Consider the following 14,417-nt stretch of genomic DNA (forward strand, 5'->3'; position numbering starts at 1 on the left):
ATGGGCTTCACAAGACACTACTAGCACATTCTCAGTACAATCAAGCTCCTCTTCATTACTAGCAATGTTCTTTCCATGATCCTCATGGGAATCTTTAGATAGTACTAGCACATTATCAGTACAATCAGTCTTCTCTTCAGTACTTGCCATATTCTTTCCACACTCTTCATGGGCTTCAATCTTCTCTTCAGTACTTGCCATATTCTTTCCACACTCATAGGCTTCTTTAGACATAGTGTTGTTTGTACATGCCAGCTGCTCTTCACATATGAATGCTTCGTTTTTCTCACAATCCTCATGTGTGGAAGATGTGCTTCTAGAGTCTGCCTCCTTGCAAAGGTTAATTTGATTCTGACTCTGATGGGAATCTGATTCTGCACTTGTGCTCCATGAAGTTCCCGATTCATTTGATTGCAGTTGGGAATCAGACTGCTCTTGTAAACCTAATTAATGGGATTCCAAAGAATATTGGTATGAACTCACATACTCAAAAGTTTGCAAACAATGAACATAGGGTTTAGGGCCACATTTTTACCTAATGTTACATCGTCATACTGTACAGCCGTAGATACCCCATTGCAAGTGGTGGGCTCGGTCATCTTCTCCACAACATCTAGGTGCTCAACAGTGTTGTTATGATCTATAATAACAACAAGAATAGGGTTGTTATGAGCTAAATCATTGTTTTCAAAGTCTGGCTTTTGACGTGTACCTGGGAGTGTGATAAATTCGTCTTCATGATCAGGTTTTGGACTCGTATCTCCGTCACCAAATATCATTTCATCATCAGCTAGTAACACAAGTACATGGTATTAGACAATGGATTAGGTTGACAATGCTCCAGACAGGTGAGAACTTATATGACTCACCATTGCATTCAACTTTGCCTTTCTTGCCGTTTCCATACAACATTCTTGCAGCATTTCTCTTCTTACTGGGCTCTATTTGTAAAGAAACTGCATTTCTCTTCTTAGTGGGCTCTATTTCTTGATGTTGACCGGAGCTTGGGGAATTTGTTTGTAGAAGCATATGTTCCACTGCTCCAATGGCCCTTCTCATACATTCATCCTCATCATAAAAATCATAGGTTATTGGTAATGATGGTCCCTGAACCTTGGAATGTGCAGCAGATATTGAGGGTTTAGGCACAGGGGCTGGTTGTTCCATTACCTTCCCTGGCGTGGAGTTGCTTGACACTACAACATTCATTGCAACAAACAAAAAAACCTTGAATGTTAGTACCATCATCTAAAATATATAATGTAGGTCACAAGAGCTGCTTCCCATTTTACACAATGTACCAGTCATGAACAATGTACTACTCACATAGTTCCTAAATTATTGAACTAGTACTAATAAGGAACACTGTACTGCTCACTTAGTTCCCAATTTACACGATTAGTACTAATCATGCACAACATACACAAGTAGTACTAATCATGCACAATATACTACTCACTTAGTTACCAAATTACACAAGTACTAATCCCGAAAAATGTACCACTGACTAAGTCAAATTAATAAGTAGTACTAATCTTGAACAATGTACTACTCACTTATTTCCTAAATCACTGAACTAGTACTAATCCCGAACAACGCAATGCTCACTTAGTTCCCAATTTACACAAGTAGTACTAATCATGCACAATATACTACTCACTTAGTTAGCAAATTACACAAGGAGTACTAATGCCGAACAACGTAATGCTCACTTAGTTCCCAATTTACACAAGTAGTACTAATCATGCACAATATACTACTCACTTAGTTAGCAAATTACACAAGGAGTACTAATCCCGAACAATGTACTGCTCACTTAGTTCCCAATTTACACAAGTAGTACTAATCATGCACAATATACTACTCACTTAGTTACCTAATTACACAAGGAGTACTAATCCCGAACAACGTAATGCTCACTTAGTTCCCAATTTACACAAGTAGTACTAATCATGCACAATATACTACTCACTTAGTTAGCAAATTACACAAGGAGTACTAATCCCGAACAATGTACTGCTCACTTAGTTCCCAATTTACACAAGTAATACTAATCATGCACAATATACTACTCACTTAGTTACCAAATTACACAAGGAGTACTAATCCCGAACAATGTACTGCTCACTTAGTTCCCAATTTACACAAGTAGTACTAATCATGCACAATATACTACTCACTTAGTTAGCAAATTACACAAGGAGTACTAATCCCGAACAATGTACCACTGACTTAGTCAAATTACACAATTAGTACTAATCCTGAACAATGTACTACTCAACAATGTACCACTGACTTAGTCAAATTACACAATTAGTACTAATCCTGAACAATGTACTACTCAACAATGTACCACTGACTTAGTCAAATTACACAATTAGTACTAATCCTACAAAATGTACTACTCACTTATTTTCTAGATTACTGATCTAGTACTAATAAGGTACAAAACTAGTACTAATAAGGAACAAAGTACTAATCAGTTCCCAAATTACAAAACTAGTATTAATCATGAGCAATGTACTAGTAACTTAGATCACAAAGTACAGAACTAGTACTAATCATGAACCATGTAGTACTTACTAAGTACTAATCCAACAAATGTAGATTGGTATTTTGCACACAAGTAATACTAAACATGATATGTCTTCTACACACCTAGTTACATAACTTGTACTAATTACACCAACAGTATTAATCTTGAACAGTATTAGTACTAAACGTGATATGTGTTTGACACACCTCATTTCCAAATTACAATAATTGTACTATTATTCAACAATTTACTATACACCTTGTTCCCAAATTACATTACTAGTACTAATTCCCAAGTTACACAAACAATCTTAACAGTCAACAGTGTACTATAAGTATAGTGTTTACTAAACTAATACTAGGCAAGTTGCAATATAGATTGGACGATGTTGTACCTGGTTCCCTTTTAGTACTACTAATTGTGGAAAATATCCCTTCAACTACACATACCAATTATATATTAAGAGTACTGCCAATACTAACCCACATAATTAGGGTTCCACATAATAGTTGTTAGAGATTACACTAAATTTGAAGTATGAATTGTGGCATACACTAGTTCTAGTCCAAATGTTAATTGACATCATATAATACAAACAATAGAATAGTAGAGCCACATACCGTACGGGTGTACTTTTAAACCCCAAGCATAGTACCACTCAGCCGCAATTGTAGTTTTACAGTCCATACATGTATTCTCTTTCTCAAAATGATACTTAGCACATAGCACATGATATGTGTGCAAGCATGGTGTAATCACAACATCCATAGCCTCCAGCTTGAATCCGAGGCCACAAAATATACACCTGGAAGATTGCAAACACAAGTTATAATATATTAGTTGCTCACTTATTTATACCAAAGAAGTAGAAATAAATAACTTTTAAAGCCAATACCGTGATATAGCTATACTAATAATGGTACTTTCTATACCACTTGGGTGCTCAATTACAGATGGACACAAAGTATCAAAACCATTTTGTTTTAAATCCTGCATCAAGCATGCAAGGTTCTCAGAATGCAACTTTAAGGCTGACAACTTATTATCTATTTCTTCATGTGCATTCCTGCAAGTATCAAGGTCTCTCATCTGTGAACCTAATTGAGTGCCCATATTGTTTAGCTCTTTCTTCAACTCCTCTTTCAAGACCTCACTTTCTGAATTTTGGATTGTCGATGCAATCCATTCATATGTAGTTTTTATTGAAGAAAATTTCTTTTCTGCCTGTATCTCAGCTGATTTAACTGCTTCCAAATCAGCAAGTAGTGTTTGTATTCTTGAGCTCATAGAAGCTATGCAACCGGCCATCATCTGTTCATGCTTTTCAGTCATTGTGGCCCGTACCTTTGCCTCTAGAACTTGGTGGATAGGTGTTATAGCTAGAATATCCACATGAGAGGTTCCAGATGACTTCAAGCCAGTGTTGGTACTGGAGGACCCTTTGTAATGTTCTGACCGGTGCCGATTAAAATCTTCCCAATTTACGTCAATGCCACCTTGAACTTCACATGCAAAAGCACGTGCAAAAACAGTACCCACCTCATTGTTAGTGATTTGATTTGTATCATAAACATGTTCGTATCTCGTCTTCAATAAATTCATGTATTCCCTCTTCAAACCACTTATGTGGAATCCTCGCCTTGTGTCGGGATGTGCTGACCCCCAGGTTTTTAACAACCACTCTCTCAGCTCTGGATACACGTCAGGTCGTGCTCGAAGGAAATAATTCCATCCAAGAGGTGTGTCTCGACTGATGGAGTGGTACATCTTCTTTCTCTGTGTTGATGAATTCATCACCCTTTCTCTTGTGGGTGTCTTCTTGCTTTCTTTCATGGGTGTCCTTCTTCCTTCCTTCACTGGTGTCTTCACTTTCTCTTTCATCAATGTCTTCTTTATGGGTGTCCTTCTCGTCATTGTCCTAGTCAACACAATTCTCAGGGAATGAATATGCATGTACTAGAAGAAAACTCAAGCAATTACCATCAACACATAGCAAATCATCTCATTGCATGTACAAACCATGTCAAACACACAATAACCCTAAATAGTCGGAAAAAAACTCCATTGTAAATCATCATAGCCAACTCCATCATTGTAAATCATTGTAAATCATCGCATCGCATGTACAAGCCAACTCCATCACATCGTAAAACACACAAGCCAACTCCATCACAAGCCAACGAAAACATTGTAAATCATCATAGCCAACTCCATCACATCGCATGTACAAGCCATGTCAAACACACAAAAACCCAAAATAGTCGGAAAAACACTCATCCATGTCAAACTCACACAAAATAAAACAGATGGACAAGAAACAAGAACAAAACGAAAACATAGCAACTCATCATAGCCAACTCCATTTACGTTGCATGTACAAACATGTCTAACACACAACCACCTCGATCAAAATATTTTCATACATTTTTAAAAGGAACACAGAGAAACACAGAGAATACCTGGAGGTTGTACAACTTGCAGAGGTACCAGACCGTGTTGATTTCGACAAACGAGGCTGTTGCAGAGGAGACAAACGAACATAGACAGAGGAAACAAACGAGCATACAGACAGACAGGAAACATTCAGAAAAAGAAAACATTGAGTATTGGGCATGCAACACAGAGAATACCTGGAGGTTGTACAACTTGCAGAGGTACCAGACCGTGTTGATTTCGACAAACGAGGCTGCTGCAGAGGAGACAAACGAGCATAGACAGAGGAAACAAACGAGCATACACAAGGAAGGAAAATCAACAACACATACAACGAGCAGGGGAAACAAAAATCTCTGCGTTCAGAGATCGAACCTGGCACAGAGGGGAACACAAGAACAGCTACGCGGGGAAACAGAGCATCGAAGGTGGAGTGAGAGAGAGAAACAGAAAGAAAGAAAGAAACAGAGCTTTGAAAGAAAAAAACAGAAAGAATCGAAGGTGGAGTGAAAGAAAGAAACAGAGAGATAGACCTGTAATATATATGTCGTCTTTCTTTAACTTTCTGCCACTGTCTGTCTGACAACTTCGAGACAGAAGAGAGAGAGAGAGAGAGAGAGAGAGAGAGAGAGAGAGAGAGAGAGAGAGAGAGAGTGAGTGAGAGAGAGAGACATACCAATTGACACGTTCGACTACCCATACCAGAGAGAGAGAGAGAGAGAGATACTGAGACTGACCAACTGTCACAATGGATACCTTCTCTAGGTGTGCTTTCGTACAACTCTACCTAGGAGACTGGGGCAACAATTAATGTATTAAATATGGCCTAGGGACATTTCGAGTGTGACGTACAATATCTTTGTGCATTCGAGTGTGACGTAATGAATTTGTTTTTTGTTTTTTGAAACTTATTTACAATTTTTAATGTTTATTTTCTTCTTCGATTTAGTACTAAATTTTTGGCCAAAAGTTGGTACACCGTAGCATGCTTCGACCCATAGCGTAGAACTCGCTTAGTGCAATCCAAGTAAGTATCACCCGGTGTTTGCATGAATTGGCTAAGGAAACCGACCGGATAATTGAGATCGGGTCGTGTGATCGTGAGGTAGACGAGACTCCCGATAAGTTGCCGATACTGAGTCGGCTCACACGCTTTGGTGTCGGAGTTCGCATTGAGTTTGAGATTGCGATCGAGCGGGGTTGCCGTGGATTTGCACTCAGCCATCCCGAACTTGTATAACAAGTTGAGGATGTAGTGCCGTTGAGAGATCATGATTCCGGCCGGAGTCCAAATTACCTCGATTCCGAGGAAGTAGTGGAGCTCCTTCATGTCCGTCATCTCGAACTTGTTGGAAAGGAGGGATTTGACCTTATTGATTTCGACGAGATGCTCACCTCCAATGACTAGGTCATCCACATATAAGATGATGACGATCGGACTTACGGAATCGCTTCGTATGTAGAGGGAGTTGTCTGATTTTGACATATGAAAGCCGATTTGATGAAGATATTGCGTTATCTTTGAATGCCAAGCACGCGGTGCTTGCTTGAGGCCGTAAAGTGGCTTCTTGAGTCGGCAAACAACTTTTGGATGGGTGCTCGAGTTGAAGCCAGGTGGTTGGATCATGTACACCTCCTCTTCTAATTCGCCTTGTAGAAAGGCGTTCTTGACGTCCATTTGATGGAGGTGCCACCCTTTCGCCGCGGCAATCGCAATTACGGTCCACACCGTCATCATCTTTGCCACCGGGGCAAAGGTCTCTTCGTAGTCGATGCCATGCGTCTGAGCGTATCCTTTCGCTACGAGTCGAGCTTTGTAGCGGTTTACGGAGCCATTGACGTTATACTTTACCTTGTTGATCCATCTGCATCCGATCGCCTTTTTGTGTGGTGAGGTGGGAACGAGATCCCACGTCTCGTTCTTGCATAGTGCCTGCATCTCCTCGTTCATGGCTTCGATCCATCGCGGATTTTTGGCTGCTTCGGAAAAAGTTTCCAGCTCGCGTATTGTCGCCACCTTCATCATAAAGGCATAGTGATATGCCATGTAGTCGTTGTAGCCGAATCGGCTGACCAGATTCTTTTCACGGGTGGAGCGACGAAGCTTTTCATTTACAGAGATGAGGGCTTTCTTAGCTCCGATTGGTACATCGAAGCCACTGAACTCATTGTCGAGTGAGTGAGTTGATTCATCGTCGTTGAAGTGATCGTCTTTGTATTCCGCCATTTTCGCCTTGCCTTTGTCCATCTTCGGGCTAGGCCATGATGTGCTTTGATCGCTCGGAGGCTCTTGTGGTCCGCTCAGTCGGGTCGTGATCGGACTTTCTTCGAACATGCGTGTAAGGTGATCTTCATCCTCTATCTCTTGTTCGACGGATTCCGGGTCGAGTGGAGTGGGAGTTGGATTTGTCTCTGGTGCGTACCAGGATGCGGACTCGTCGAAAATGACGTCTCGACTTACGCGAGATTTTTGAGTTGAGGGGTTGTAGCACTTGTACCCCTTTTGCTCCAATGAGTATCCTACGAGGATACATTTCTCCGACTTCGGGTCGAGCTTTTGATGCTTCTCGTCGGGGATGTGCACGTATGCAATGGAGCCGAATATCGGAACATGTGATAGGTTCGGCTTCTTTCCGAAGTATCTTTCGTGCGGAGTGACCTCGTGCATGCCGGATGTTGTGCACCGGTTCATTAGGTAGACGACCATATTTGCAGCTTTGGCCCAATAAGACTTGGGCATATGCTTCTCATTCATCATTGCCCGCGCTACTTCGAGGATGTGCCGATTTTTGCGCTCGGCTACTCCGTTTTGTTGCGGAGTGTGTCGGCAAGTGAATTCTCGCCGAATTCCTTCCTTTCGGAGATACGCCGTGAAATCATCTGAGAAGTACTCCTTGCCGCCATCCAATCGAAGACAACGTACATGTCGGCCCGTGGCTTTCTCGACTTCATTCTTGAATGTTTGGAAGTGTCTGAACACTTCGCTCTTTTGCCGCATTGGGTAGATCCAAGTGTGCCTAGAGAAGTCGTCGATGAAGAGCACATAATATCGGCATCCGCCGAATGTAGCCGTCTGCGCTGGTCCCCATACGTCGGAATGGACTACGTTGAGTAGACCTTTGCTCACGTTCCGATCTTTCGGGAATGGGTGTCGGTGTTGCTTGCCGAATTGGCATGCTTCACATACACGTTCAATCTCCTTCTCTTTGAATGTTGGGAGTCCGATGACGACTCCTTTCGATTTCATTGCTTTGAGCTTTTGGAGATTTATATGGCCAATCTGCTTGTGTCATAACTCTATGTCGGAGTCGGCTTTCATGCCCTTTGCGAACATGGCTGATTTCATCTCGTGTGAGTTGAGAATGAACATTCAGCCCTCTCTTCGTTCGCGTGCGATGAGTCGGCGCTCTTTTTCGATGAAGCAACCACCTTGATTAAATCGAACTTGCATCCCTTGCTCTACAATTTGGCCGACGGAGACCAAATTCTTCGTAATGGTCGGTACATGCAAGAAATTTTTAATGTAATTTTGCTTACCTTCTTTTCCGAACGGAACATTGCCGATGTGCCGAATTGGGTGCGTAGTGTCGTCTCCGGTTTCGACATAGCCGGGTCGGTCCGGCTCTCGAAGTTCTCGGAACCATTCTTGATGCGATGTCATATGGTCGAGGCACGAGAATCGACGAACCATACGTCTTCCGGACCGGAGGCACTAGTTGAGGTAGAGGCCGACATAGAGTTTGCTCTATGTTTCATCATGAACATTCTGCCACGGTCGGAGTTGTGCACATACATTCCACCGCGATCTTTGTAGTCGGAGTTGTGCCCGTACATTTCGCCACGGCCAGAGTTGTGTGCATACATTCCGCCACGATCTTCGTAGTCGGAGTTGTGCGCGTAATTCGTGAGTTGTCGGCTTGTGGAAGCCATTTCGCACATCTTCTTTCAGCACTCTTCTTCGTGGTGGCCGAGCTTTCCGCAATATCCGCATTCGGTTGCGTTTTGACGGCTTGGGCCAGAGTGGAAGCTCCCTCTTCTTGCGAAGGTTCCTCGTTGGCTTCCGTTTTGCAGCCGAAATTGGGAGTTGTTGTCGTAGGTCGGACCTCATCCGCCTTGTCCTTGGCCGAATCGGCCTCTCACTCGTCTGCGTCCTCTTCCTCCATTCGAGTGCGTGTAGAGCATGTGACCTTCCCACTCATTGCTCCTTGTACGCATGTGGTTTTCTTCGACCAATAGCATTGCTTGGAGCTCGAAGAAGGAGGGAGTTTTCTCCCTTGCTAGAACGGCGGTTCGCATCGCGCCGAACCGTGGTGCGAGGCCGTCGAGGCATATTTGCACGATCTCATCATCATCGATACTTACGCTTATTGAGCCGAGCGAGTCGCAAAGCTCCTTGATCTTCAAGGTGTATGTCATGATGGACATGTCCCTTTGTTGAATGTTGTTCAACTCTTGGCGGAGTTGAAGCTTCCTCGCGGTCGTGTTGGCGGCGAAAATCTTTCGTAGATTTTCCCACGCTTCCTTCGGCATCTTGGCTTCTCGAATGTAACCGAGCATGTGGTCGTGAACACATGTCGCCAAACAATACATCACGCGGCTTGCGGCTTGCTCCCATGTCGCGTATCCGGGAGCCGTGTCGACGGGTCGGTCTTTGTGCGCTCCTTTGATGTAGCTCCAATAGCCTTGTCTGACAAGGTATTGGTGCATCTTGTACTCCCAAGATGGAAGTTGTTTCGATCCAACTTCTCGGTAGGGAGAGCGCTCCCCATTTGAGTATTCATTACGTCGATTCTTCTTCTTCTTCTTCTCTCTTCGAATGCGAGCTATGTCGCGAAGCTATGATAGCGATGAGCCGGTTCTTGGTCATTGGGGTGGAGCACAACACATGATCACGATGAGGCGAATGGGCTAGATCGAACTACCAAATCGCTCTGATACCATGTAAAGAATCAAGAGATGGATTCTTGTGAAGCGGAATAGGTGTGAACTATGTGTGTGTATGAGAGAGAGAGTGAGTGAGTGAGAGAGACAAGGAGTAAGACACAGAGTATACGCAAGGTAGATTGTATTAACAAAGGAGAAAGACTCAACATTATACAAGGTGGGAGGAGGGTGCTTTATGTAGTCACCCTCACTCTTCATTAACTACAAGCCTCATGGAGCATGGGGAATGTGAAAGCTCATAAGTTATGTGTCATAGAATATGATTCTATGACTCATACTAAATGCTAGAATACAAAGTGGTGACATAATGGTGACTCTTGACTGTTGGAGTGTCTCTTCACTCTCAAGGTGAGTTCACACACTAGACCAAGTTGAGGTTGATTCTCAACAAGGACTAACATAAGTATTGACTTGTATTTCAATGCTCATACGAGCAACTGACACAGATTCACATATGCCTAGGTACTAGGCTCGATCCCTAGGCCTCTAACTGCCTACTTGTTACAATCCGATCCTACTCTCCGATCTGACTCTTGGTTCCGGATACTGATCCGGTTCTTTGATCTAAACTCTGATCTAGCTTTGGCTTATTCAGTTGATTCAGATCCGCTTGAGCTTGTCCGCTCAACATTCTACCGTGGGAAGACCAAAATCCACATCTCCACCGAAGAACGCATTTCGACAACCAACGATACCACCCCGCTCTATGTAGAAGGTGTACACATGATCGATGGGTTGGCGGATGACAAAATTGACTGATACCTCGATGACTACCCCAAGATCATACCATTGTTTGAGGTCAACATCATTCAAGCGGTCATCCCATATGTGTTAAGGACCTATAGTGAGGCAGCAGATACCTTACGGGAGATGGACCTAAAATCCGTGGATGAGCTAGGCCTCTTCCGTGAAGCCTGGGAACACGAATTGGCCATCTCCCAACATGTGAAAGCTTCAACACTCAAGGAAATAGATTTAGGGCGTATCGAGGAGCCTCGGCCGATTAAAATCACCAAGGAACTCATGCCGATTGAGAAATCGGCAATGGTGGCCTTGTTAACAGAATATAAAGACATCTTTGCTTGGTCATACAATGACATGCAAGGCCTCAACCCTCAATATTATGAACACCATATCCACCTGAACCAGGACACCAAACCGGTTCAACAGCGGTAGTACCGCATGAATCCTAACTACATGGCCAAAATGAAGGAAGAAATCGACAAGCTGTTGTGCATAGGATTTATTCAACCCGTCAAGCAAGCCACATGGCTCAGCCTGATTGCCCTCGTGCCAAAGAAAAGTGGCAAGATCCGAGTTCGTGTCAATTATCAGAAATTAAATGCCGCCACTATCAGTGATGCGTTTCCACTACCCTTCACCGATGGGGTCATAGATGTAGTCGCGGGCCATCAGACCTATCGTTTCCTGGATGGCTTCAATGAGTATAACCAAATTCAGATGCACCTAGATGACAAGGAAAAGACGGCCTTCGCCACTGAATGGGGTGTTTTCATGGCGATCTTCATGATGTTTGGGCTAAAAATGGCCCCGGTAGTCGTTTTGGCGATTATATCCCTGCCTTCATGCAAGTCTTTCTGGATGATATCGCAGTTTATGGCTGTCAACGGGAGCATATTGACCATTTATGCTTGTACCTTGACCATTTTCAACAAGCCCAATTAAGCCTAATGCAAAGTGTGTTGTCGACGTCTCCAACGGCACACTGCTTGGCCATATACTCAACCGGGAAGGGATCGCATGGGATCCCTACAAAGTAAACGCCATCCTTGCAACCCCAACACCAAAAAACAAGAAAACCTTGAGCCGATTCTTAGGATAGATTAGGTGGTACAATTGAATGCTCTGATACTTGGCCGATTTCGCGACACCTCTACAAGCGGTTGTTCACCGCATGCCCTTTCCATGGAATTCTATCGAGGATGAGGCATACAATGCCTTGAAAACTATGTTGTCCTAGGCACCTGTCATCTAGTCACCAGATTGGGCACAACCCTTCCACGTGTTTGTCGATGTCTCCGATGTGGCAATTGGCAGCGCCCTCATGCAGGTGACGACTCCCAACTGGTATAGGCCGGTATATTACGCCAATCGACGTCTCTTGGCTACCGAAAAGTATTATTCGACTATGGAGAGAGAAGCTCTTAGGATTATTTATAGTATAACCCAGCTCCAACATTAGCTACTCGGCCGAAAATTCACTTTTCACGTCGATCACTCGTCTCTCGTATACTTGTTTACGAAATTGTAATCCTTTACGGATAGACTAGTGCGATGGATGCTATTGCTACTGGAATTCGAATTTGACATCCATCATGAATCGGGGGTACAACACGCCATGGACGACTACCTTAGTCGCCTTGAATCAAGAGAGCCAACCAAGGCGTCCCAGATGACCGTCTGGATGTAGAAATTTTCGGAATCAACTTGGCTCCTCCCAATCTGAAGTCGCCACTTCTGCTTACTTCATGACACCTTGTACAATAAAGGCGCTGACAACATATGGTGATAAGTTGTTCGACAGTTCGAGAAAGAAGTGATTCTCCACGAATCAGATTACGACATAGTTGGGGGGCATTATGTCGACAATGCAATTGCCTGCAAAATATGGCAGAGTGGCCTATGGTGGGCGACAACGCAAAAGGATGCGGTCATGTTTTGTCGACAATGCGACGTATGCCAGCGAATGGGCCAGCCGATAGAACGGACCCAGATGCCTCACCAACCCATCCTCCCCCTTGAACCCTTCCAGAAATGGGGCCTCAATTTCCTGGACCATTCAATACATCATTCTCAGGACCAACTACTACACTAAATGGGTTGAAGCTCAAGCACTGCGGGACAACAGGACCGCATCCATGGAGAAATTTGTGTACGAACACCTTTGGTGCCTATACAACTGTCCAATTGAACTGGTAAGTGACCAGGGGGGTCACTTTATCAACAAGAAGATCCATTAACTTACGATCCACTACATTTTCATTCACAAGAAGAGCACACCATATTACCCTCAGGCAAACGGATAGCCAAATCCACAAACAAGAAAATCTAGAATATTTTGAAGAAAATCGTGAATGCGAATCAAACTGATTGGGATAAGAAACTACATAGTGCACTTTGGGGATATCAAACAACCTATAAAAATAGTATTAAATCTACTCCTTTTCGATTAGCATTCAGCTTCAAAGCAGTGATGCAAGTGGAAATTCAGGTACCCAGCTTCTCGGCCGAGTTTGAACAGACACGTTTAGAGCAACTTCTCGAGTTCAGGGAGACCAAAATCACGAGCTTGAGCAACTTGGAGTAGGCCCAACGTCGGTGGAAAGCCTTTATCGACCGACACCGACAAAGCAATGAGCAACTATTTGGGATCGGCAAAGCAGTCTTGGTCTTCCAGACTCCACTCGGATATATGTCAGGAAAACTCCTGTTCTGCTAGACCTGGCCCTTTTGGATCATCGATGAATTCAACGAGATGTACCAACTCGATACTTTAGCGGGCGAAGTCATGACAAAATGGCAAGGAAACCTCTTGCATTGCCTGCATTGCCCGCTCACACCAAATGACAGGCCCTGCAGTTTACACAAGAAGAATGGTAGGACCCCACCCCTGCGGCAACCCAAGTATCACCAACTCTGCCTCCCCACGGACCTGTGTAGCCACAAGTGACTTAGGAGTAGGATTTGCTCGCAGTTGAAGACTTCACAATTCGCTAGTGAAGCAAGCCCAAGCCTACAATTTTGGGAGATGAGCATAGGCAACTGTAAACAAGGCCTCGTCATGATGCGGCATCCCTCTGAAGAAACCAAGAAATAGCCTCGAGGGGACACAAAGGCCAATGAGGACTCGATAGCCGAAGTCAGCCAGTCCAAAAAGCGTCGTCATTTGCAACAATACAACAAAACGAAGGAAAGGGTACACACCATTGACGATGACCTGCAACTGGTAGTTGCACCTGACAAGACAATGGTCGTCATCTTGGACATGGTTCTCTCTCTTATGGGGAAATTGTAGGTGGGTTAGGCATCTCGTATGTCCGAGGATATAATGTTGATCTTTCCAGATTTGCCAGTAGAAGCTTTCAAGCTTAGGGGCATTTTGCATCACAACACTTCTTGATGGAGATAATATGTAGAGATGTTAGTGCGAAAGATGATTAAAGACCTATCGATTAGTCTATCGAACAACGTAAGAGACAAAGAGAGAAAGAGAGAGATGTGCTAGTACATAGTTACAATGTTAGAGTGAGCTTATGTACTCAAGCCTTAGCTCAAGGACTTGTTCACACATAGGATACAAGGTGGAAGGAGTCGGCCTTTTATGCCAACAAAGTCCTTTGTAAAAGGACCACTCTTTCTACATATAGTGATAAGGGGTTATCTCCCCCGTAAACCTAGATTACAATTTTAATCTAAAGTTATGATTACACATCCGTCGGCATATGGCCGAATCAGTAGAGGTGAAGTTGAGATCTAGCCTTGT

General features: G+C 43.6%; 1 protein-coding gene across 1 annotated transcript; it reads right to left on the reverse strand.

Moving 5' to 3' along the window:
• Positions 1-479: 479 nt before the first annotated feature.
• On the reverse strand, positions 480-1,029 carry LOC147869022 (uncharacterized). Its single transcript, XM_087334705.1, has 3 exons — positions 870-1,029; positions 713-790; positions 480-640 (listed from the first exon to the last, which is right to left on the reverse strand). Exons 1-3 carry the CDS (start codon positions 1,027-1,029, stop codon positions 480-482), a joined length of 399 nt encoding a protein of 132 aa, XP_087190831.1.
• Positions 1,030-14,417: the final 13,388 nt, after the last annotated feature.

The sequence above is a fragment of the Azolla caroliniana genome, unplaced genomic scaffold (genome assembly GCF_043228905.1).
Source record: "Azolla caroliniana isolate FFs.n. ecotype wild unplaced genomic scaffold, voAzoCaro1.0.p SCAF_1, whole genome shotgun sequence".
NCBI classification, from domain to species: Eukaryota; Viridiplantae; Streptophyta; class Polypodiopsida; order Salviniales; family Salviniaceae; genus Azolla; species Azolla caroliniana.

Bases quoted from the DNA above. Each gene is read 5' to 3' on its own strand.
- LOC147869022 (XM_087334705.1), bottom strand. From the start codon at position 1,029: ATGCTTCTACAAACAAATTCCCCAAGCTCCGGTCAACATCAAGAAATA. The intron at 791-869 runs GTGAGTCATATA...TTGTGTTACTAG, and splicing joins AGGCAAAGTTGAATGCAATG to CTGATGATGAAATGATATTT. The intron at 641-712 runs GTACACGTCAAA...TTGTTATTATAG, and splicing joins CGAATTTATCACACTCCCAG to ATCATAACAACACTGTTGAG.